Source organism: Scyliorhinus canicula, chromosome 11 (genome assembly GCF_902713615.1).
Source record: "Scyliorhinus canicula chromosome 11, sScyCan1.1, whole genome shotgun sequence".
Classification (NCBI taxonomy): Eukaryota; Metazoa; Chordata; class Chondrichthyes; order Carcharhiniformes; family Scyliorhinidae; genus Scyliorhinus; species Scyliorhinus canicula.
This window is the reverse complement of record NC_052156.1, coordinates 102,921,058-102,944,438: the sequence shown is the minus strand read 5'-3', so window position 1 is coordinate 102,944,438 and position 23,381 is coordinate 102,921,058. Positions and strand designations below refer to the sequence as shown.

At 50.0% G+C, this 23,381-nt stretch overlaps 1 protein-coding gene across 6 annotated transcripts in view; it reads right to left on the bottom strand.

The window, feature by feature from the left end:
* Window positions 1-22,456, bottom strand: part of LOC119973234 (uncharacterized protein C3orf20-like) — a 260,613-nt gene extending 238,157 nt beyond the window's left edge. For all 6 annotated transcript variants that reach the window (XM_038810916.1, XM_038810917.1, XM_038810919.1 and 3 more), the window contains exons 1-3: window positions 22,283-22,456; window positions 16,826-16,896; window positions 16,635-16,741 (exon numbers count right to left, since the gene is read on the bottom strand). In XM_038810916.1, coding sequence (XP_038666844.1) covers window positions 16,635-16,741; window positions 16,826-16,864 — 146 coding nt within the window. In that variant the 5' untranslated portion in view covers window positions 16,865-16,896; window positions 22,283-22,456. The remainder of the gene's footprint in view (window positions 1-16,634; window positions 16,742-16,825; window positions 16,897-22,282) is intronic.
* Window positions 22,457-23,381: the final 925 nt, after the last annotated feature.

Here is a 23,381-nt window from a genome sequence, read left to right as displayed (position 1 = left end):
TGGACAGTGCAGAAGGATGTTACAGTTACAGAGGGACATAGATAAGCTGCAGAGCTGGGCTGACAGGTGGCAAATGGAGTTTAATGCAGAAAAGTGTGAGGTGATTCATTTTGGAAGGAATAACGGGAAGGCAGAGTACTGGGCTAATGGTAAGATTCTTGGTAGTGTGGACGAGCAGAGAGATCTCGGTGTCCATGTTCATAGATCCCTGAAAGTTGCCACCCAGGTTGAGAGGGTTGTTAAGAAGGCGTACGGTACACATCTGAAAGTGTCTGACCAGACCAGGCTAAGGAAGGGCTGGATTAGCCAGGTCTTCCACTCAGACTTGGACTCGAAGTCCAGGGAGGTGGCAATCATGATCAACAAGCGGGTGCAATTTGAGGCGGAGGGCATAGCCGCAGACAGGGGGGGCAGATACCTGATGGTACGGGGCAGACTGGAGGGGAGAGGAGTGGTGCTGGTGAATATATATGCCCCGAACTGGAATGACGTGGACTTCATTAAAAGAGTGCTGGGGAAGATCCTGGACCTGGACTCTCGCAGGCTAATAATGGGGGGGGGACTTTAACATGGTCCTTGACCCGGCTTTGGATCGGTCGTGTCCCAGAACGGGTAGACTCCCAGCAATGGCAAGGGAGCTGAAAGGGTTTATGGAGCAAATGGGGGCAGTGGACCCCTGGAGAGCTAGACAGCCGACAGGAAGGGGCTACTCGTTTTACTCGCACGTCCATAAAGTATATTCTAGGATAGATTTCTTCGTACTAAGCAGGGATTGTATAGGGGAGGTAAAGAACACGGAATATTCGGCAATTACTATCTCAGACCATGCCCCGCTCTGGCATGATCGACCGACCTGCAGATCGGGTGGGCGAGCTACCAACGCCCGCAATGGAGGCTAGACGTGGGACTGCTGTCGGAGGAGGGGATCTGTGAGAGGCTTCGGAGGTGTATGCAAAATTACTTGCAGGTGAATGACACGGGGGAGGTCTCAGCGGCGACCGTGTGGGAGGCGCTAAAGGCAGTAGTGCAGGGGGGGAGCTGATTTCAATTGGGGCCCACAGAGCCAAGGCAGACAGGGCAGAGATGGATAGATTGGTCAGCGAAATGGGTCGGATAGATGAAGAGCACGCGGAGTCCCCGGGGGAGGTTTTACTCAGGGAGAGGCAGAGACTACAGGCGGAACTGGGGGCACTATCCACGAGTAGGGCCGTGGAACAGCTTAGGAAGGCAAGGGGAGTGGTGTACGAGCATGGGGAAAAGGCTAGCAGACTGTTAGCGCAGCAACTCAGGAGGAGGGAGGCAGCCAGGGAAATAGGTAGAGTGATGGATGGGGAGGGGCGCAAAGTGGAGGACCCGGCAGGATTGAATAAGGTATTCCGGGACTTCTATCACAAGCTGTATACTTCGGAGTCGCCGGAAGAACCGGAGGAGATGAAAAGGTTTCTGGACGGGTTAACATTCCCAACAGTAGGTGGGAGGCGAGTGGATGAGCTGGGGGCCCCGATTAGAGTGGAGGAGGTATTGGGGGGCCTAAAGGCCATGCAGTCGGGGAAAGCCCCGGGGCATGATGGATACCCAGTAGAGTTCTATAGGAAGTTTTCTGAGCTGGTGGGCCCGGTCTTGGCGAGGGTTTTCAATGAGGCAAGGGACAGAGGGACCCTGCCGCCGACAATGTCGCAAGCCACTATATCACTGATATTGAAGCGGGGTAAAGACCCGGAGGCGTGCGGGTCCTACAGGCCAATCTCCCTGATTAATGTTGACGTCAAGCTCCTGGCAAAGGTACTGGCAGTTAGAATGGAGGACTGCGTACCGGAGGTGATTGGGGAGGACCAAACTGAGTTCGTGAAAGGTAGGCAGCTGGCGGCCAACCTGAGAAGATTACTTCATGTGATAATGATGCCCCCGGCGGGCAGAGAAGTGAAGGTAGTGGTGGCGATGGACGCCGAGAAGGCCTTTGACCGGGTGGAGTGGGACTATCTATGGGAGGTGCTCGGACGGTTTGGGTGCGGGGAGGGACTGGTGGATTGGATCAAATTATTATATCAGGCCCCGAGGGCCAGCGTCAGGACTAACAGAGAAGTGTCGGAGTACTTTAGGCTGTACCGAGGGACCAGACAGGGCTGCCCGCTCTCCCCGCTGCTGTTTGCGCTGGCCATAGAGCCGCTGGCGATTGCGCTGAGAGCCGCAGAGGGATGGAAGGGGATGGTGAGGGGCGGGGTAGAACATAGGGTCTCTCTTTACGCAGACGACCTGCTCCTGTACGTGTCGGACCCAGTAGGCGGGATGGGAAGTATACTGGGAATGTTGAGGAAGTTCGGCCAGTTTTCAGGATACAAATTAAATACGGCCAAGAGTGAAATGTTTGTGGTACAGGCAAGGGGCCAGGAGAACAGATTGAGAGGGCTACCGTTTAGGCTGGTTGAGGAAAATTTCCGGTATTTGGGAATCCAGGTGGCACGAGACTGGGGCAGGCTGCACAAGTTAAATTTGGCCAGGGTGGTGGAGCAAATGAAGGGAGAGTTTTGGAGATGGGATGCACTCCCGCTATCGCTGGCAGGGAGGGTGCAGACTGTAAAGATGATGTGGTGAACGTGATTCACACCGGATTGTAATCTATACATACATGTCTGTATTGTAAGTGCAGTTACACTACCTGTCCTCCAGGGGGAGTAGCTCTGGGAATGCTCGAGTTCCCTTGGCTCTGCCCAGGACTCCTCCCCCGCAAGCTGCTGTATAAATGTCACTGCCACATGGTCAGCCGGCCAGTTCACTGTAAGTTCAATGGCTAACCGGCTGCGTCTGTTGTGAGTATATTAAAACCGCTATTCTAATCCTACAAGCACGTGTCCGTAGAATTGTTGGTTCCAACAATTTAATATACTCAGGAAACAGTCGAACGCCTAGAACTCGACCCACAGGATGCAGAGGCTAAGGAAATTTTTTCCCACTGGCTGAGATGTTTTAAAGCCTACCTGGCAGAAGCCAGCACCGCCGGAACAACGGAGGAACAAAAACTCAGCCTACTGCACGCGAGGGTAAGCCACAGAATCTCCACACAGCTAAATCCGGCCGATTCTTACACCGCAGCGCTGGCGATATTGGACAAAATGTACGTTAGACCCATTAACGAGGTTTATGCACGCCACGTGTTTACGACCCGCCGTCAGCGGCCTACAGAAACGCTAACCGGGTTTGTAAGGGAATTGAACAATCTGTCCAATGACTGTAATTATCAAGCCGTTACCGCGGCTGAACATAGGGAGCTTGCTGTGCGGGACGTTTTCGTGGCGGGCCTTAGATCTAACTATGTGCGCCAAAGGCTGCTAGAAAAGGGGACCCAGGACTTAGACACTACTGTGGAGGCTGCTACCACTATGGAAGTTTCCTTCCGCAGCCTCACCTCGTTTCCCGCGGATCCCGCGACCTCATCGTGGACCCCCGACCAACAGTCCCCCCAAGCCTGTGCCGCACGGCCCCCCCAGCTACTGCGCTGCCAAAGCCAGTTACTCTGCTGCCCCAGCCAGTTACTCTGCTGCTCCAGCCAGCTACTCAGCTGCTCCAGCCAGTTACTCTGCTGCCCCAGCCAGCTACTCGGCTGCTTCAGCCTGCCATTTCTGTGGCCAAAGCCAGCACCCACGGCAGCACTGTCCGGCCCGTAACGCGACCTGCAGCAGCTGTGGGCGAAAAGGACATTATGCCAGAGTGTGTCTGGCGAAGAAAGCCCCAGCCTCTAACCCTCCCACGGCTCAAAGCACTTGTTCCGCCCCAGCCTCTAACCCTCCCACGGCTCAAAGCACTCGTTCCCTGAATTCACAGGCCTGCAGGCCCCGAAATGCTGCAGCCTGTATGCCGACTCCGCCCCCACCCAACATGTGCGACTCATGGGGGCGGCCATCTTGGCAATCCTCCTCCATGCGGCCGGCCATGTGCGACTCATGGGGGCGGCCATCTTGGGATCCATCCCCTTCAAACTCTGAAACTCACCTCGACGACTACGAACTCAGAGGGCAGTCATCACGGGGCCACTCCAGCACAGCTGATCGAGCCGCCGACTACCCGCAACTCAGCTCAGTCACCCTGGATCAATCCTGCCCCAAGCACCTACGAAGTTCGATGGCGGAGGTCCAGATCAACGGGTACAGCACGCCATGCCTCTTTGATTCCGGGAGCACCAAGAGCTTATACATCCAGAGCTGGTAAGACGCTGTTCGCTTTCTATTTTTCCGGTGAGCCAAACTATCGCCCTCGCTTCGGGCTCCCACTCAGTCCAAATCCAAGGACGCACCGTTGCTACGCTCACAATTCGAGGCGCTAGTTATTCTAAATTTAAACTTTATGTCCTGCCCGACCTCTGCGCGCCACTCTTATTAGGCCTGGATTTCCAGTGCAACCTCAAGAGCCTCACCCTCAGCTTCGGCGGGCCCCTGCCCCCACTCACTATCTGCAGCCTAACCACATTGCGCATCTCCCCCCCTCCGCTCTTCGCCAATCTCACTTCAGATTGCAAGCCAGTAGCTACTCGCAGCAGGCGATACAGCCTACAGAATAGGGTCTTTATCCGATCGGAGGTCCGACGGCTGCTCAGTGAGGAGATCATAGAGGCCAGTAATAGTCCCTGGAGAGCTCAGGTGGAGGTCGTCAAGACCGGGGAAAAATTTTGCATGGTCGTCGACTATAGCCAGACCATAAATCGCTTTACGCTCCTAGTCGCGTATCCCCTCCCCAAAATTGCAGACATGGTTAATCAGATCGCCCAATATCGGCTATTTTCCACGGTGGATCTGAAGTCTGCACACCACCAGCTCCCAATCCGCCCGGAGGACCGCCACTACACGGCATTCGAGGCCGCCTCTTCCATTTCCTCCGGGTCCCTTTCGGCGTCACTAACGGGGTTTCGGCGTTCCAACGAGCAATAGAACATAGAACAAAGAACACTACAGCGCAGTACGGGCCCTTCGGCCCTCGATGTTGCGCCGACCTGTGAAACCATCTGAAGCCTATCTGACCTACACTATTCCATTTTCATCCATATGTCTATCCAGTGACCACTTAAATGCCCTTAAAGTTGGCGAGTCTACTACTATTGCAGGCAGGGCGTTCCACACCCCTACTACTCTCTGAGTAAAGAAACTGCCTCTGACATCTGTCCTATATCTATCACCCCTCAATTTAAAGCTATGTCCCCTCGTGTTGGTCATCACCATCCGAGGAAAAAGACTCTCACTGTCCACCCTATCTAACCCTCTGACTATTTTATATGTCTCTATTAAGTCACCTCTCAGCCTTCTCCTCTCTAACGAAAACAATCTCAATTCCCTGAGCCTTTCCTCGTAAGACCTTCCCTCCATACCAGGCAACATCCTAGTAAATCTCCTCTGAACCCTTTCCAAAGCTTCCACATCCTTCCTATAATGTGGTGACCAGAACTGCACACAATACTCCAGGTGTGGCCGCACCAGAGTTATGTACAGCTGCAGCATGACCTTGTGGTTCCGAAACTCAATCCCCCTGCTTATAAAGGCTAGCACACCATATGCCTTCTTAACAGCCCTATTAACCTGGGTGGCAACTTTCAGGGATTTATGTACCTGGATGCCGAGATCTCTCTGTTCATCTACACTACCAAGAATCTTGCCATTAGCCCAGTACTCTGCATTCCTGTTACTCCTTCCAAAGTGAACCACCTCACACTTTTCCGCATTAAACTCCATCTGCCACCTCTCAGCCCAGCTCTGCAGCTTATCTATGTCCCTCTGTATCCTATAACATCCTTCAGCACTATCCACAACTCCACCAACCTTCGTGTCATCTGCAAATTTACTAACCCATCCTTCTACACCCTCTTCCAGGTCATTTATAAAAATGACAAACAGCAGTGGCCCCAAAACAGATCCTTGTGGTACACCACTAGTAATTGAACTCCAGGATGAACATTTGCCATCAACCACCACCCTCTGTCTTCTTTCAGCTAGCCAATTACTGATCCAAACCGCTAAATCACCTTCAATTCCATACTTCCTTATTTTCTGCAATAGCCTACCGTGGGGAACCTCATCAAACGCCTTACTGAAATCCATATACACCACATCAACAGCTTTACCCTGATCCACCTGTTTGGTCACCTTCTCAAAAAACTCAATAAGGTTTGTGAGACATGACCTACCCTTCACAAAACCGTGTTGAGTATCGCTAATCAACTTGTTCTTTTCAAGATGATTATAAACCCTATCTCTTATAACCTTTTCCAACATTTTACCCACAACCGAAGTAAGGCTCACAGGTCTATAATTACCAGGGTTGTCTCTACTCCCCTTCTTGAACAAGGGGATAACATTTGCTATCCTTCAGTCCTCCGGCACTATTCCTGTCGACAAAGACGAATGGTAGACCAGTACGGGCTGCGGGCCACGTTTCCGTATCTGGACAATGTTACCATCTGCGGCTATGACCAGCAGGACCACGACGCCAACCTCCACCGTTTTCTCCAAACGGCACAGAAATTAAATCTCACTTATAACAAGGAGAAATGCGTTTTCCGCACAAACAGACTGGCCATCCTCGGCCACGTCGTGGAGAACGGAGTCCTGGGCCCAGACCCGGACCGCATGCGCCTTAGAGCTCCCCCTCCCTCATTGCCCCAAGGCCCTCAAACGGTGCTTGGGGTTCTTCTCATACTACGCCCAGTGGGTCCCTCAATATGCGGACAAAGCCCGCCCACTCTTTAAGGCCACACGATTTCCCCTGTCAGCTGAGGCGCGCCAAGCCTTCAGCTGCATCAAGGAGGACATCGCCAAAGCAGCCATGCGGGCGGTGGATGAATCCACTCCCTTTCAGGTTGAGAGCGACGCCTCAGAGGTAGCTCTAGCAGCCACTTTAAATCAGGCAGGGAGGCCCGATGCATTTTTCTCCCGTACCCTATCCGCTTCAGAACTCCGACACTCCTCAGTCGAGAAGGAAGCACAAGCCATCGTGGAGGCTGTTCGTCACTGGAGGCACTACCTCGCAGGTAGGAGGTTCACCCTCATCACCGACCAACGATCGGTTGCCTTTATGTTTGACAACTCGCAAAGGGGCAAAATAAAAAATGATAAAATCCTCCGGTGGAGGATCGAACTCTCCACCTATAGTTACGATATTAAATATCGACCGGAGAAGCTCAACGTGCCCTCGGATGCCCTATCCCGCGGGACATGCGCCAGCGTGCAGATCAGCCATCTGAAAGCCATCCACGTGGACCTCTGCCATCCAGGGGTCACCCGGCTCGCCCACTACATCAGAGCCCGAAACCTGCCTTTCACCAACGAGGAGGTAAAAGCGGTCACCAGGGACTGCCCGATCTGTGCAGAGTGCAAACCGCACTTCTATAGACCAGACAGGGCCCACCTGGTCAAGGCTTCTAGGCCCTTTGAACGCCTTGCGATCGATTTCAAAGGGCCACTCCCCTCCACTAACAAAAACATTTATTTCCTCAACATCATCGACGAGTTCTCCCGATTCCCTTTTGCCATTCCATGCCCTGATATGACCTCCCACACAGTCATTAGGGCCCTGCATAGTGTCTTCACCCTGTTCGGTTTCCCCAGCTACGTACACAGCGACCGGGGTTCGTCCTTTATGAGCGACGAGCTGCGTCAGTACCTGCTCGACAAGGGCATCGCCTCGAGCAGGGCTACCAGTTACAACCCCAAGGGGAACGAGCAGGTGGAGAGGGAGAACGCGACGGTCTGGAAGACTGTCCTGCTGACCCTCCGGTCTAGAAAACTCCAAGGGGGCGATTCTCTGTACTCACGACGGTGCGGAGAATAGCGGGGGTCGTAAATTTTTACGGCCACGCTGGTCTGACGCCCTCCCTCTATTCTCCCTCCCCCCCACGCCCGCCTCCCAACACGAATCGCTGCCCGCCGTTTGTTTACGGCGAGCAGCGATTCTCAGCTGGCCGATGGGCCGAAGTCCAAGCACTTTACGACCGTTTTTAGGAACGTCAAACACACCTGGTCTGACCGTTCGTAAAAACGGGCGTAAAGTTGTGATCTTGGGAACCATGGCACCGATTGGCACGGCAGTACCACGGCTGTATCCATTCGCGGGGCGGCTGAGGGGCATCCCGGCCCGCGCATGCGCGGGTTTCGCGCAAATGCGCAATGACGTCATCCGCGCATGCTCGGGTTGGAGTCTTCCAATCCGCGCATGCGCGGGTGACGTCATGTGAAGCGTCAGCCGTCGCAAACTCTGGCAAGCGGGCTTAACGAAATTCGTTAAGCCCGCGATGCCGGAGTTCATGGCCGCGCGATGCTAGCCCCGACCGGGGACCAGAATCGGTTCCCGGTCGGAGGGGCGGAGGCTGGCGTCAAACCCGCCTGTTTTTGACGCCAGCCTCACGATTTCTCCAGGTTTCGGAGAATCATGCCCATAGTCTCCCAATGGCAAGAAGTCCTCCCAGACGCGCTCCACGCAATCAGATCCCTCCTCTGTACAGCTACAAATCAAACCCCTCGCGAGCGACTCTTCATTTTTTCTAGGGGCACTACCACGGGAGTCTCACTTCCGGCGTGGCTGAGGACACCAGGCCCGGTCCTCCTGAGGAAGCTCGTCAGGGGGCACAAAACTGACCCCTTTGTTGAAAAGATGCACCTCCTCCATTCCAACCGCCAGTACGCATTCGTGGAGTTCCCGGACGGTCGCCAGGACACAGTATCCCTTCGGGACCTGGCACCCGCTGGATCCAGCCCCCCCCCCTACCCCTGCTGAGGAACCCCTTACCCCGTTCCCTATGCTGCCGCCCCCTCACGCCCCCGATTCCGCAAGCTCACCCCACCGGTTCCACGAGCCAGAACCAGCCTGCCCCCAGCGCCCCCAATCTCCGGTCGAGCCAGAGGTGTATAAAGTTTGGATGGGACCCACCCCGGGGTCTGCCATCGTACCCCAGCTCTGAACACCCACCCAGCCACCGCAAGAGGCTGCAACCCCGGTGCTCCGCAGAGCGAAAAGAACAATTCATCCACCAGACAGACTAAATCTGTGAGCCACCACCCCTGCTGAACTCGATTTTTTTTGCAGGGGGTGAATGTGGTGAACGTGATTCACACCGGATTGTAATCTATACATACATGTCTGTATTGTAAGTGCAGTTACACTACCTGTCCTCCAGGGGGAGTAGCTCTGGGAATGCTCGAGTTCTATGGGGGCTTATCCCTTGGCTCTGCCCAGGACTCCTCCCCCACAAGCTGCTGTATAAATGTCACTGCCACATGGTCAGCAGGCCAGTTCACTGTAAGTTCAATGGCTAACCGGCTGCGTCTGTTGTGAGTATATTAAAACCGCTATTCTAATCCTACAAGCACGTGTCCGTAGAATTGTTGGTTCCAACAGATGACAATCCTCCCTAGATTTCTGTTTGTTTTTCAGTGCCTCCCAATCTTTGTCCCACCGTCCTTCTTCAAAAGAGTTAACAGGATGATCATGAGCTTTGTCTGGGCGGGAAAATCCCCGCGGGTGAAGAAGGCGATGCTGGAGAGGAATCGCAGCGAGAGAGGGCTGGCTTTGCCGAGTCTGATTAATTATTACTGGGCGGCCAACATCGCTATGATAAGGAAGTGGATGGTGGGTACGGGGTCTATCTGGGGGCAGGTGGAGGCGGCTTCGTGCAGGGGCTCCAGCTTGGCAGCCCTGGTCACGGCTCCTCTACCGCTGCCGCCGGCCAAGTACTCCACCAGCCCAGTAGTGGTGGCGACCCTGCGGATATGGGGCCAGTGGAGGAGGCATGTAGGGGAGATGGGGGTGTCGGTTTGGGCGCCAATCTGCGACAGCCATCGGTTTGCCCCCGGGAGTATGGATGGGGGTTTCGAGTATGGCGGCGGGCAGGGGTGGGAAGGGTGGGCGATATGTTCCTGGAAGGGAGCTTTGCGAGTTTGAGGAGCTTAGAGGAGAAATTTGGGCTGGTAAGGGGAAATGGATGGAGAGGGCGTCCTGTGGGGATACAAGCCTGGGGGCCCTGGTAACGGCGCCATGGCCGCTCCCTCCTACGAGGTATACCACGAGTCCGGTGGTGGTGGCTACCCTCAAGATTTGGGGGCAGTGGAGGCGGCATAGGGGAGAAGTGGGGGGCTCGATGGAGGCTCCGTCAAGGTCATAGGTTCGTCCCGGGGAACATTGATGGGGGATTTCAGGGTTGGCACAGAGCGGCCATCAGACAGCTGAGGGACCTGTTTATTGATGGGAGGTTTGCGAGCCTGGGGGAGTTGGAGGAGAAATTTGGGCTCCCCCCCGGGAAACATGTTAAGGTATCTGCAGGTGAAGGCATTTGCTAGACGGCAGGTGGAGGGATTCCCTTCGCTTCCCGCGAGGGGGGTGAGTGACAGGGTGCTTTCGGGGGTCTGGGTCGGAGAGGGGAAGATATCTGATATCTACAAGGTTATGCAGGAGGTGGAGGAGGCGTCAGTAGAGGAGCTGAAAGCTAAGTGGGAGGGGGAACTGGGGGAACAGATCGAAGACGGGACATGGGCTGATGCCCTGGAGAGGGTTAATTCTTCCTCCTCGTGTGCGCGGCTTAGCCTCATCCAATTCAAGGTGCTGCACCGGGCCCACATGACTGGGACGAGGATGAGTAGGTTCTTTGGGGGTGAAGACAGGTGTGTCAGGTGCTCGGGGAGTCCAGCGAACCATGCCCTGGGCATGTTCTGGGCATGCCCGGCACTGGAGGAGTTCTGGAAAGGGGTGGCGAGGACGGTGTCGAGGGTGGTGGGATCCAGGGTCAAGCCAGGATGGGGACTCGCGATTTTTGGGGTTGGGGTGGAGGCGAAAGAGGCTGGTGTGCTGGCCTTTGCGTCCCTAGTAGCCCGGCGAAGGATCTTGCTACAATGGAAGGATGCGAGGCCCCCAAGCGTGGAGACCTGGATCAATGACATGGCGGGTTTCATTAAGCTAGAGAAGGTCAAATTCGCCCTGAGAGGATCGGTACAAGGGTTCTTTAGGCGGTGGCAACCTTTCCTCGACTTTCTGGCTCAACGATAGGGTACTGGGACAGTAGCAGCAGCAACCCAGTGGGGGAAGGGGGAGGGAAAAGGGCCCGGGGGGGGGAGGGGGGGAGGGGAGGGGGGGGGGGGGGGGGGGGACGATGACTATGTTTGTTTATTTAATTTCAATTTATTTTTAAGTTCTCTTGTTGTTAATTGGGGTTGGGGGGGTGGTGGAGATGTGATACATGCGTTGATACGGTCTGGGGGGGTGTTACAGTTGTTATGGGTTATTTTGTTGCATTTCATTGTTTGTCGTTATATTTTATATTTTCTGTAAAAAATTCCAATAAAAATTATTTTATTTTTTTTAAATGCACTGACCACACATGACGGTGTGGTTCTAAAAGAGACCCTTTATGTGGTTCCTGAACAGGACAGGAATCAGCTTATTTGTTTGTTCCATGATAGTCATGGACATCAGGGAATTGACCCCACTACAGCCCACCTCAGACAGCTCTGTTGGTGGCCACATTTAAAGGAAGACGTCACTCACTATATAGAAAATTGCCTTATCTGTGCCCAAAACAATCCGGACAGATATGCCAAGAAAGTTCAGCTTAGCCACACCCGCCCCGTTAATGGCCCCTGGACTAACCTCCAGATTGATTTTATAGGACCATTGCCCCCTTGCAAGAATGGTTACAAATATGTGTTAGTAGTCATAGACACATTTATGAAATGGGTAGAGGCATTCCCATCTAGGACTAATACAGCAAAGACCACGGCTAAGATTTTAACCCACCACATCTTTACGAGATGGGGACTCCCCCGCAGCATTGAATCCAACCAAGGTTCCCATTTTACTGGACGTGTCATGAAGAACGTCCTCACGATATTTGGCATCACACAAAAATTCCACATAGCATACCACCCCCAGTCAAGTGGTATCGTGGAAATAATGAACCGCACCCTAAAACCAACCCTCAGGAAAATGGTCCAACAAAACAGCACCACTTGGGATTCAGTCCTCCTTTTGCGTTAATGTTTTTGCGTAATACTGTTTCGACTTCCACAGGTTTCACCCCACACACTCTCATGACCGGATGCCCCATGAAAGGCACTGAATTTTTATTCGGACTTGACTTGACCAGCCCTGAAGTGACAGCCCTCACCCACAAAAGCGCAGTTAAACAGTTAGTTGAGAATGTAAAAATGGCTCAGCTAGTAGCTGCAGTGAAATCAGGCACACGAAAGAAACAGAGCAAGGCCTGTTTCGATAAGACAGTGCATGCGACTGAGTTTGAGGTAGGACAGCAGGTCATCCTATCTATTTACAACCCCAGCACATTTCTGTCGCCAAAGTATTCAGGTCCGTATTCAATTGCAGACAAAGTAAGCCCCTCGGTTTATAAAATAAAGTACCCCAACGGGAAGACTGTGTGGTTTCATATAAACCAGCTCAAGGCATATGGCTCGCAGTCTAACCACGCACACCACGTCATGCTTGACGCAGGACACCACGCCTCGCCCACAGCAAACGTATCCATAGCCTCCCCCACCACGACTGACCCATCCACGGACTCAACCTCGACTCCGCCCCCTAACTCCAGGCTCCGCCTCGGAACGCCCACTAGCAGCAGCAGCAGAGACAGCGACTGTGACTCGGACGATAGCCACAGCACGCCACCCAACTACCCTCATGCAACAGGCCCCACACCCGACGATTCTGAACACGATTCGACTGATCCCTTCCTGATCACATTCCTTAACAACCCTCACCAAAGACCACCGCCCTACGATGACGACCCCGACTTCGTTCCCACTGAATTAGACACGACCGTTTGGCACCGTGACAATTCGTACAGGCTCGTCCGGAACGACGAGATGGACCCAAAGTCACACCATGCAGCCTTAGCAACCCTCATTCATACCAGAGTATGGCATCCGGGAGAAGAGGATGACATTGAGTCTGACTTCCAACACGAGAACCCCTTTGCGACTCTGTTCGCAACTGATAACTGAGGTGTCCAGATGATGTTTTAAAAGGAACTGCTTAAGAGAGAAACGGTGTCCTTTCTGATGGAACCTGCACGATTCACGTTGCATGTTTGTTTGTTTGTGTTTGTATGTGTTCTTTGCTCCAGTTAAACCAGCTCGGCGTCCACACGCCCCATTTGCCCGCCGATACCTTTGAGAACTTGCCGGCATGCTTATCAGCCGAAACCGCTGAGAACTTGCCCGACCCCTGTTCGTAATTGCTCTTCTGATTTGAGGATACCCTTATCAGCAGACACCCCTGAGAGCTTGCCAGAACCCTGTTCATAACTGCTCTTCTAGTTTGAAGGTAGAACCTTTTTAGCAACCCCCCACGATGACTACATTCTTGCCCATTCTTGTCGGTCACCCAGGCAGTGGATAAACGGCAGTGGTACCCGCCCTGTCTGAGGACCCCCCCTCTGGTCAGCCAAGCTCGGGTAGAGCACAGCCCGCCCTACCCGGCGATTCCACCCAAATCTTACCCGTCGTGGCCCATACGCACCTCATTTTGGCTCTTTTGGTTCGAAAAGTTTTGTTATATTTTAGGGTGACCCTTCGGTTGCCACCCCTCCTGCTATTTACATCCACGAACATTTGGATGGTAAAACGCACAGCCTGCGAGACGGCTCGCAATGGTTCAGTATTTTTGAGTATGTCTGGTCCTGAAATTCGTTTTTTGAAAAAAAAATGAGGGAGTCACAGATTGGTGACCAACTGTAAAGGGAAATTGGCACTAAAGGACAGACATACTAACGCACGAGATATTAAACAAGATGGTAACAGAAACTATGCTTGATCCCACAGATTTCCAGAAGCTCCAGGAAGAGAGAAGAGAAGAAAAAGAAGTGAAGAGAAGAAAGAAGACAACAATGAAAATATCACATGTGTTTTTTGTCATGATAATTATAGTTTATACACGGTTGCGCGCGAACGCGAACCCCCTCGCCCCAACCCCCCCCCCCCGGCCGTTAATGATTCACTTCCCCATAGCACCCAGAGCCCAGTGACAACCAACAACGCACCCTCATGGTGTGATAAGTTCATAACGTGGTACTCTTTTTCTTACATAATCAAATCCCTTCTAGCATTGGCGATACTCTGCAGCATCGTGCAGACTATCCGCATGAAGAAATGGCGAAGGAGAGCCTACCGCTCTCGCACCCCGGTTTACAGGATGAGATTCCCTATTTTTGGTTTTCACCAGGCCCCCGAACCCCTGGAGATGTAATAAAGAACTTTCATTCGTTTGAGTTTTTTTTGTCAATAAAGAAATGTGTTCCGTTTGCGACTGTAAGATTGTATTGCTCTGTGCTTGACTGCCAAGCCAGAGAACATTGTGAATGCTGCTATTATTTGTGTATTGTTAGGAAGCTAGTATGTTCGGATGTTTAAGTGAGTGTAGTTTATGGAGGATAGTTAGAGGTACCGTTTTTCTTGTTTTGTAATGCATGTTATGACATAGCGCCACTTAGGATTGTCAGTTAAAATTTTCTTGCATAGTTATGGTCGGTGTAGAGGCCATGGAGGAGTGCTCACTGGGGTCAGGGAAGGAAGACGACATAGTTGTGTGATCCATCACGCTTCGCGTTAGGGATCACAAGGAGGGAGTGTAGCCACCTGGGTTGGCCACTTCCCGACTTAAAATGGAGATTCGCTGAGAACACAGGGAAAAATGGACAGTCTCAGGAAAACAAGCAGTTTGCAGAGTTTTCCTGTGTATTCGATTTGCAGAAGGCAGACAGCACTGAAACCGGCAGTAATCTACATATTAATGAGCGATTCCCAGGCACAATAGAAACAGTTAGAGATGACCGAGGTAAAACCAGACTCCTCGGCGCCAGCAGGAGTCCAAAACAAAAGAAGCCAACAAACACTTAAGGACCGCCCAGCGATCAGGGAACAGCCCCAGTATTGGGGAAATCAAATCCATTGATTGGGAACATGATCCAATCAATTGGAGCCAGGTACGGGGTCTGCCCAAAAGGGCGCAAAGCCCCTGGGGACTATAAAGTAGAGTCCCCAAGTTCAACTCGTCCTTCTTGGCAGGGTCTCCCAGCAGCTCGAAACAACCCTTGACAGAGACCTGCCTAGCAGCTGCACCAACAAGTAAGTGTCCAGTCAACGCACGCTACGAGATAGGCGCTCCTCACCCTTAGTCCATACCAGCTGGAAGCCTGCAGTCTCAGGATCGAACGAGAGGCCATTGTTCCCTGACCCAGTGGGTTCCTTTTCCAAAGCTAAGTATTGGCCTTTAGTGGTAGAAATGGTCTAGTTCTGTAGTATTTATGCATGAGTAGCGATTGACTGTGTATATCATAAATGTGTTTTGATTTGCACCTTACTAACTGGAGTATTGAGTTATTGATCAGCACTTGAACTTGAACCTCGTGGTGGTATCGTAAAGATACCTGGCAACTCTAGAGCAAGGTGATAAAACAGAGCCAATTGAGTGTAAAGCACACTCACCAAAACGAGCAACAACTCTGGTTCAGACTTCCTCGAAAAACTGATGAATTAGTCACGATTTTCCTTTCATGAAGCCAGGCTTACTCTGCTTGGTTAGATTATGATTTTCCAAATGTGATTTTCCAAATTTCCTTAATAATCGATTCGAACATTTTTGCAACCATAGATGTTAGGATAATCAGAGTCTACCTGTCAACTAATCAGCGCTCTGTTCTCACAGAGATTGTTGTTTCCCCTGACATTGATATTCTTGTGATTGTCCTGATGAGTGCAAGACCTAAAGCTTCAACAAAATGTATTTTCTCAGCAACTCTCAAGTTCTACCAAACAAGTAAAGAAAAAAATAATCATCTTCACCTCACAGGTTCCGCATTCTAAACAATCTCAGACTAAATACATTTCCCACAAATTGTTTATTGGTGATTCTCCATATTTATGGTTTTGGACTCTGGCAATCCTCACTCAACAATTGCCTGCTACAAATGAATAAAAACAAATCTGGTAGGAGTAAAAGTTCCCTATAATTTCCCTTCATTATGGATGGGCAGCTTGCCCAGACCCTTTAAGATTGCTGCTTGCGTGTACCTGTATGCATCTTAAAGGGAACATCCGTTGTTTGTGGCCTGTCTGCCCCGTGTGTGTTACGTTCCAGTTGACTCAGATTGGTACAACTGTGGCTTTATTACAGTCAGATGCGTGGCCTCCTACTGCAGCTGGCGAAATGGCAGATCAGAGGAGGACATGCTTATTTATATGACTCCTTGTGGGCGGAGCTAGCCGGCAGGGGCTACCGGCGAACCTGTAGAGCAGGTCCTACCTTACATCCCCTAATACAGGTGCACACAGTGGTTCACCACAGAGGGGACATTTGTCAGGGTGATCTACACTCAAAGGGCGGAATCTTCCAGCCCCTCTTGCCAGCAGGATCTTCTACTCCCGCCGATGTGGACGGAGATTTTAAATGGCAAGCCGGCCCCTTCACAGGACGGACTTGGAAAATTCCGGCCAAAGTCATTGCATCTCTATCCGCTGACATGTGCAATGTCAGACGTTCACGGTTCAGATAAGGCAGATCTAAACAAGTTTGGATCCTTAATGCTGCACTGCTTTTCTGTGCGCTGAAACTGGATGTATTGAATGAATGCATTGACCAGTGATCACTGGTTATCTTACCTAGGAGCTGGTTTAACCACTTGTGGACCCTTGCCTGGAGAAGTCAGTTGAGAACTTGTGCTTTCTGGTACCTGCTTCCGTGGTTTTTTAAAGTTTCTAAAACTTGCCTGTGGAGACAGAATTGAATTGAATTCTTACTATCGATTCTATTGATTGTTTAATTGAACATAAAGAAGCTGCCATTTCCTTACCTGATCAAAAAAATACAAATCGTCCGCAATCAGAGACATTGTTTAAGATTGCCTGAATGCACTGCAGTCACCTGTTCAGACAAAGACACATGTCAAAACCAGTCACTTCATATTTTATTATGCTCATAAAAACCCTATTTAAGTTTTCTTGATACACGAGACAAGAAAGACCTTTAATTGCAGAGTTTCTATTCCCACTGTGGGATCTTGCTTTGGCAGGAGTGTGAATCGGAATGTCGATTGGCAGGAAACTCACCTTTCACTCATCAAAATCAAAAGCCAAAAACTGAGGACTTGTTACAAATTGGCTGACTGATACTTGGCCTATGTGCCCCTCTCCATCCAATTATCACACTCTCCTCTTTCTGCTGCCAAATACACAACTCCCCCCGCCCCCCCTAACCAGCACTAGCCTCTGCACCAACTTGAATACCATGGATCCCGTCCTTTCCACTCACTAATAATCCTTTTCTACCCCAAGGAAACTCTGTGTAGGCAGGTTCAGAAAAAATGCAATTACACTTAACATGCTCCTGTGACGGATTTACACCTGTCGCCTGGGCTCTGCTGCTAGCCTTGGCGTCTCTTGTATGGGTTTGTGGCTTTGAGAGTACACCTTTGATTCAGTGGCAGCTCTCTCTGTTCTGTATTGCCAGTCATTTTGCAGTTTAAAAGTCCTACTCTTCAGACCTAGACATGTAGGTCTGCTTTTTCTCAGGTGGGGGGGCTGCTTCATCTACTAAAGTGGTTGAGGCTTGAAAGCGGGATTCCCACTGCCCAGTGAGAGGAAGTACTGCCCTCAAGACCTGCCAACCAATCTGATTGAGCAGCAGCTCCAGTAGTCCCAGAGTTCAGTTGTGGGTTCTGCCAGGACTGCAGAAAGGACAATGAAGATGAGTGGCTCTCCCAGAAAGGTAAGTCATGGGGTTATAGGGCAGGTAAAGATCCTGGAGACCAGAGAAGCATGGTGGCGGTTCGTGTGGGGTGGGGGTGGGGGAGGGCAGACTTTGGAGGACAGGCAACACAAAAGGGGAATTGACATTTAGGGGCAAGGGCTGTTCATTCTAATAGTAGTACATGGTGGAGGGACAATTCAGGAGCTTCTCTTTACCTTCAGCAAGTTTATTTTTTGCACAGCTCAGTAGCATGACAACTTCCTAATGCTTCTCTACACCCAACTGTTGCAGCTGTCTCTATTTATAATCATATTTTTAACCTGCTGGAGAGGATAAAAATTCTGACCACAGAGAAAGGGTATTCTGGAATTGCGAGGGAACCGTCAGCAGCAATAAGGGTGTATGAGAAATTCTCGGACATGATGGGATTACAGTTCAAAATTGAAAAATATCATAGACTCTGAGTCACTCTTCTGAATCTGCAAGGGGTTGCAAAGACGTCTCCAAGATTTCAACAGTTCAGATGAAGATTAATGAGATATGAATCCATAACAGAGTACATTCAAGGATAGTACCAGATGATAGCAGAATCATGAATCCTTATTGAAGAAAACAATCTGGAGGATTGCCATTTCATTGAGAAGGTGGAAGCATATATTTCTCTCATTACTCAACACCTAGCTCCTGTAAAGAAGTTGCAGGAGCTATAATAAGCACAGCAGCAAGATGACAAATGTGTCCAGATAAAGGAATACTGTCTGGAAGGATGGTCACGCTAAACTTCAAACACTCCGGTACAAGAACAGCATTTCAAATAGAGAAAGCATCTCACAGTCATTGATGATCTCCTAGTGTTTAATGACAGAATCGTCATTCCAAGAACACTTTGGCTCAATATTCTTCAAATACTTCACCAAAGTCACTCAAGCATAGCAAAATCTTGAGTGAATGCCCAGAAAACAGTCTGCTGGCCAGACGTCACTCATTCTACAGAAGAACTTATTTCTAGTTTTCTTACATGTACAGTAAACAACTAAGAGTAATTAGAAACTTCTACTTTTCCATCAAAGCTGTGGTAGTGCCTGGAAATGTATTGATTTTATTTTTAAAACACGATATTCCTTGTTGTCATTTGTTACTACTGAAGGTAGATTGAAGTGAAAAGAATGCACGGCACCACAGCAGAAGCAGTTGTTGAATGACTGTAGAGAACTCGTGCAGCGTTCCAAACATTGTTGTGTCAGACAATGGTCCGCAATCTACTAACAAATTAGTCCAAAATGTTCCTATGCAATATGGATTTACTGACATAACCAGCTCACCTTATTATCCTCAAGGAAATGGAAAAGCTGAGAGAAGTGTGCGAATCATCAAAGACTTGATGAAGAATAAATATCTTAATTTAGCCCTTCTGAGTTATCGCACCTCATTGCTGCAGAATGGTTTCTCACCATTAGGGTTGTTAATGAGAAGATGATTGAGCACACAACTGCCAGCTCTGCAACAGAAACTAAAAGCTAATATTACCCTGAATGAGTGGGTAAAAAAAGTACTGGGAAGAACAGAGACACAAACAGGACTAATTGCATTAACTTCAGGCTTAGAGCACGAGATGTATCCGTGCTGAAGCTTGGGAAGAGGGAATGGGTACAAAACCTACAGAAACAATGTATTGTTATTATTAGTAATCCAAAAAGCTCAACAACCAAGATTGTACAGGATTGAGAAAGGCCAGGACTAAAAGGAGAAACTGCAGAGCCTTAATGGCCTTAGAAAGAGGTCAATTGAAACTTGGACTTGCAATTCAAATCCTGATTGAAATAAGGAACAAGAAATAAGACAAAGCTCGACGGTAACTGGGGGAAGTAAGACATCACATTTTTAATCAAAATATATAAGCTATACATGGTTAATTTCATTTTTTTTTGAGAAACAGTCAAATATTCTTTTGAAAATGGCTGAAGCTATGTCTGTTTGTGTCCCTTGAACAACACTAGCTAATATTGTTATCTCTGAAGAAGCTCTTAAGAGCTCCCTGAGGGATGAAGAGACCTAATTCCAAGTGAACTATACAAAGACACATCCTTTGTCAAAGCCAAAGTGGAGAGATGGGAGTCATGTGGCATGACCTCTTCCAGCTGGAACCAGTAATATTGCATTGTGGTTCTAAGAAAGTGCAGTCTGCCATTTTTTCCAATTACCCAGCATAGCACAGAAAGTGGGCTCTGTCATGCTGAAGACCTATGAGAACTTTTGTATCATGGTCTACAAGGCAGATTCAAATCTATGTGCCTATGTCATCATGAAAGTAATTTCTTCTGGAAAAGTGAATTAACCAGCATCAGTTTTCAACCTGCTGACCATTGTGAAGAAATACTTCATTGGACATTGGGCCCATGTGAATCAACAATTATTTTCTCTCTGTCTTTTCCCTGTATATCTTCTCTCTCTATCCCTCTTTTACTGTATGAGTGCACAAGGTGCCACATAGTAACCCCCCCCCCCCCCCTCCCCCCACGTATTTTGAGTGTGTGCACGAATAAACTAACCCTCTGAGTTAACCCTACCTGGAGTTGGAGTTTGCTATAGGGTTATTAATAGAAAATTGGAAACGCCAAAACTGGGGGGGGGGGGGGGGGGGGGGGGGGGGGGATTGGGAGGCTTATAAAGGGGGTAGCACCTTTCTGTTTATGAATGGGTAGTGAGAGGAGAAATCAGAGCTGTATATATTAACTCCCCTCCTGTCTGTAGCAGCCACTCAGGAGAAGAATGCTCATACCGACAAAAGGGAGAGTGCAGAATGTCCTCAACCTCAGAAAGAGAACAGAACAAGATGAAGGAGATTGATCAAGACACCCTGTGAAGACTGAGACTTTGGGGAGAGATTTAGCAGAATGTAAATATGATTGTGATAAAGACATGGGGGGGGGGATGTAAATAGTTATCATTAGAAGCACATGATGCTGGTGTAATGATGAAATAACATTACATGATTGAGAAACAGATGCCATGTGAGAGTACCTTTAAGAAATAGATGTTTAAGCAATGTACCTTTAAGAAATGGAGCAGCTCATATTACTGAAGTGATGTCAGAGGGTGGGGGTAGCTGAGTTGAGCTCACTTCTGCTCTTAGTTTCAGTTTTGAGAGAGCAGCTGAAAAGTGCCTGGCTGGTTTGAAAGGAAAAAACAGTTTTGAGGTCAAGAGCTTGGGTGTGTCTCTGTTTGCAGTAAGCTGGATCTGCTGTGATCTCTGCCAGGAAAGAATATCTCTGAATCATCTGGGTGATTTAAACTCATAATAGTAATGTATTTAACCTGATGTGTTTCTGTTTAAAGGTGTTAAGTCTTTTGGAGGTTTGAAGGAACATTTTGAGGGATTATTTAGTGTTGTATTATTTTTGGGGTTATCTTTGAAGTAAGGGTGTTAAGGGATCCAATGTTTATTTAAAAAGGTTAAATTGAATTCATGGAATAAACATTGTTTTGTGTTTAAAAACCCACGTGTCCATAATTGTAATACCACACCTGGAGACCAAGCCGTGTGCTTCAAAAACAATAATACATTAAAGGGAAAGGTTGGTTGAACTCCATGATACATTTTGGGGTTCTGAAAATGCCGCTCCCATAACACAGAGCTCTGGAAGGTGGAGAAGTTCAAAACTTGTGCAGGAGTCCCAATGTGTACATAGTAGTTGTAAATAAAGAGTAATGGTTTTAATAAACTACAGTCTCAGGGGGAGGTGGAGGGAGAGTGGTATTGCCATTGATCTAGTAATCCAAAAACGATGGGCTGGATTCTCCGCTCCGCTGCGCCACATTTCTGCCCTGACCCGCTGCTGGGATTCTCCGTTACGCCGGTTGGTCAATGGGGTTTCCCATTGTGGGGCATGCGCAGTGGCCTCCTTCAATGCACCGACCCCAACACAACATGGCGCAGGACTACAGGGGCGTAGGAAAGGAGACCCCCGCAACAGAGGCCGGCCTGCCAATCGGTGCCCCCCCCCCCCCCCCCCCCGGGGTCGGATCCCCCCTCCCCCAGGCCGCCACCCCACCACCTTTTGAGGGCAATTAGGGGTGGGCAATAAATGCTGGTTTTATCAGCGATGCCTCAAGAAGGAATAAATAGAAACACACACTGACTCAATGGACCAACGCACACAAGCACACACACACACATAGGTACCTAAAAGCAAACAATGAATAATAACCAACTAACACAGTTGGTGGCAAACACAAACACACACTCAAGTACAGACTTGTACAATCACACATGAACACACAACACAATCACATTTATATAACCCCCTCCCTCCCCATAAACACACACACACAAGCAATTCTGTAAATTATGGGAATCTGAAATAAACACAGAAAATGCTGGCAGCAACACTCAGCTCCAGACAGAGAGACAGTGAGTTAACCTCTCGGGTCTGCTGAGCGTTCCCACCAGAAATGAAGGGGCTGTACCAGGAGGTACTGTAAAGAAGTAAAGTTTGCCAGGTTTGAGACACCCCCCTCGCCCCCCCTCCCCTCCCCCCTTTCCCTCCGCCCCGTTTCAAACCTCAAAGGACTAAAGGCCGGAGCTGGATGCTGGGCTTTCCCGCCTCTGGGATGTGTGCTGCCGGCCAGGGGATGGTCTCAGTAAGGGCTGGGCTGGGGATTGTCGCAGCAGCTCCGGCTCATGTTGATGTTGCTGGGAGTCGGCTCTGAGGCGGACTCTCCCGCGGTGTCGCGGCGTCTCTCTGTTGCCCGGGTGACAGTGTGTTTTAGTTCCAGTTCCAAGGCTGACCCGGCTGGACTGGGCTGGGTTAACAGGTGTTGTGCTGCTGATGATGATGAAGCACGCTCTGTCCCACTGAGGGAAGGCTGCTCTGCCGCCAGGCTGACCCATGTTGACCTCTGGGTGCTGGCTGCGAGCAGCTGGCAATGGTCAAAGTTCACAAAGAGTGAACTAAAGACAGCAAATGGTCACCACCCCTGGACCGACCACCACTTCCCCTTAGTCAGGCAGGAGGGTGGCGAAAGGGTATCAATTCAGTCCATGGTGGGAAGGCTCATGGATGACCTACCATAAACCTGAGGGTGGATAGCAGCATGTCCCTCACAGCACTGGGTTGTGAAGGGTGAGGTCTTGCATCCACAATTCAAGGAGCTGGACAGCAGATTAAAAAGCAGGACCTCAAAGGTTGTAATCTCTACATCAGAGTTTCCCAACCAGTGAACGGTGTGTGCTGTGAAGAACCCCCAAGTTTGCTGAGGAAAAAAAAGAATTAAAAAAGGAGCAATTGTGGATAGCACAATTGCTTCACAGCTCCAGGGTCCCAGGTTCGATTCCGGCTTGGGTCACTGTCTGTGCGGAGTCTGCACATCCTCCCCGTGTGTGCATGGGGTTGTTCCGGTTTCCTCCCACAGTCCAAAGATGTGCAGGTTAGGTGGCTTGGCCATGATAAATTGCCCTTAGTGTCGAAAGTTGGCCTCAGTGTTGGGTGGGGTTATGGGGATAGGGTGGAGGCGTTGACCTTGGGTGGGGTGCTCTTTCCAAGAGCCGGTGCAGACTCGAGGGGCCGAATGGCCTCCTTCTGCACTGTAAATTCTATGATAAAATTCATGTAATTAAACCAAAATTAACCATCCTCTTCAGCTCTGTGGTTGGCATCTCC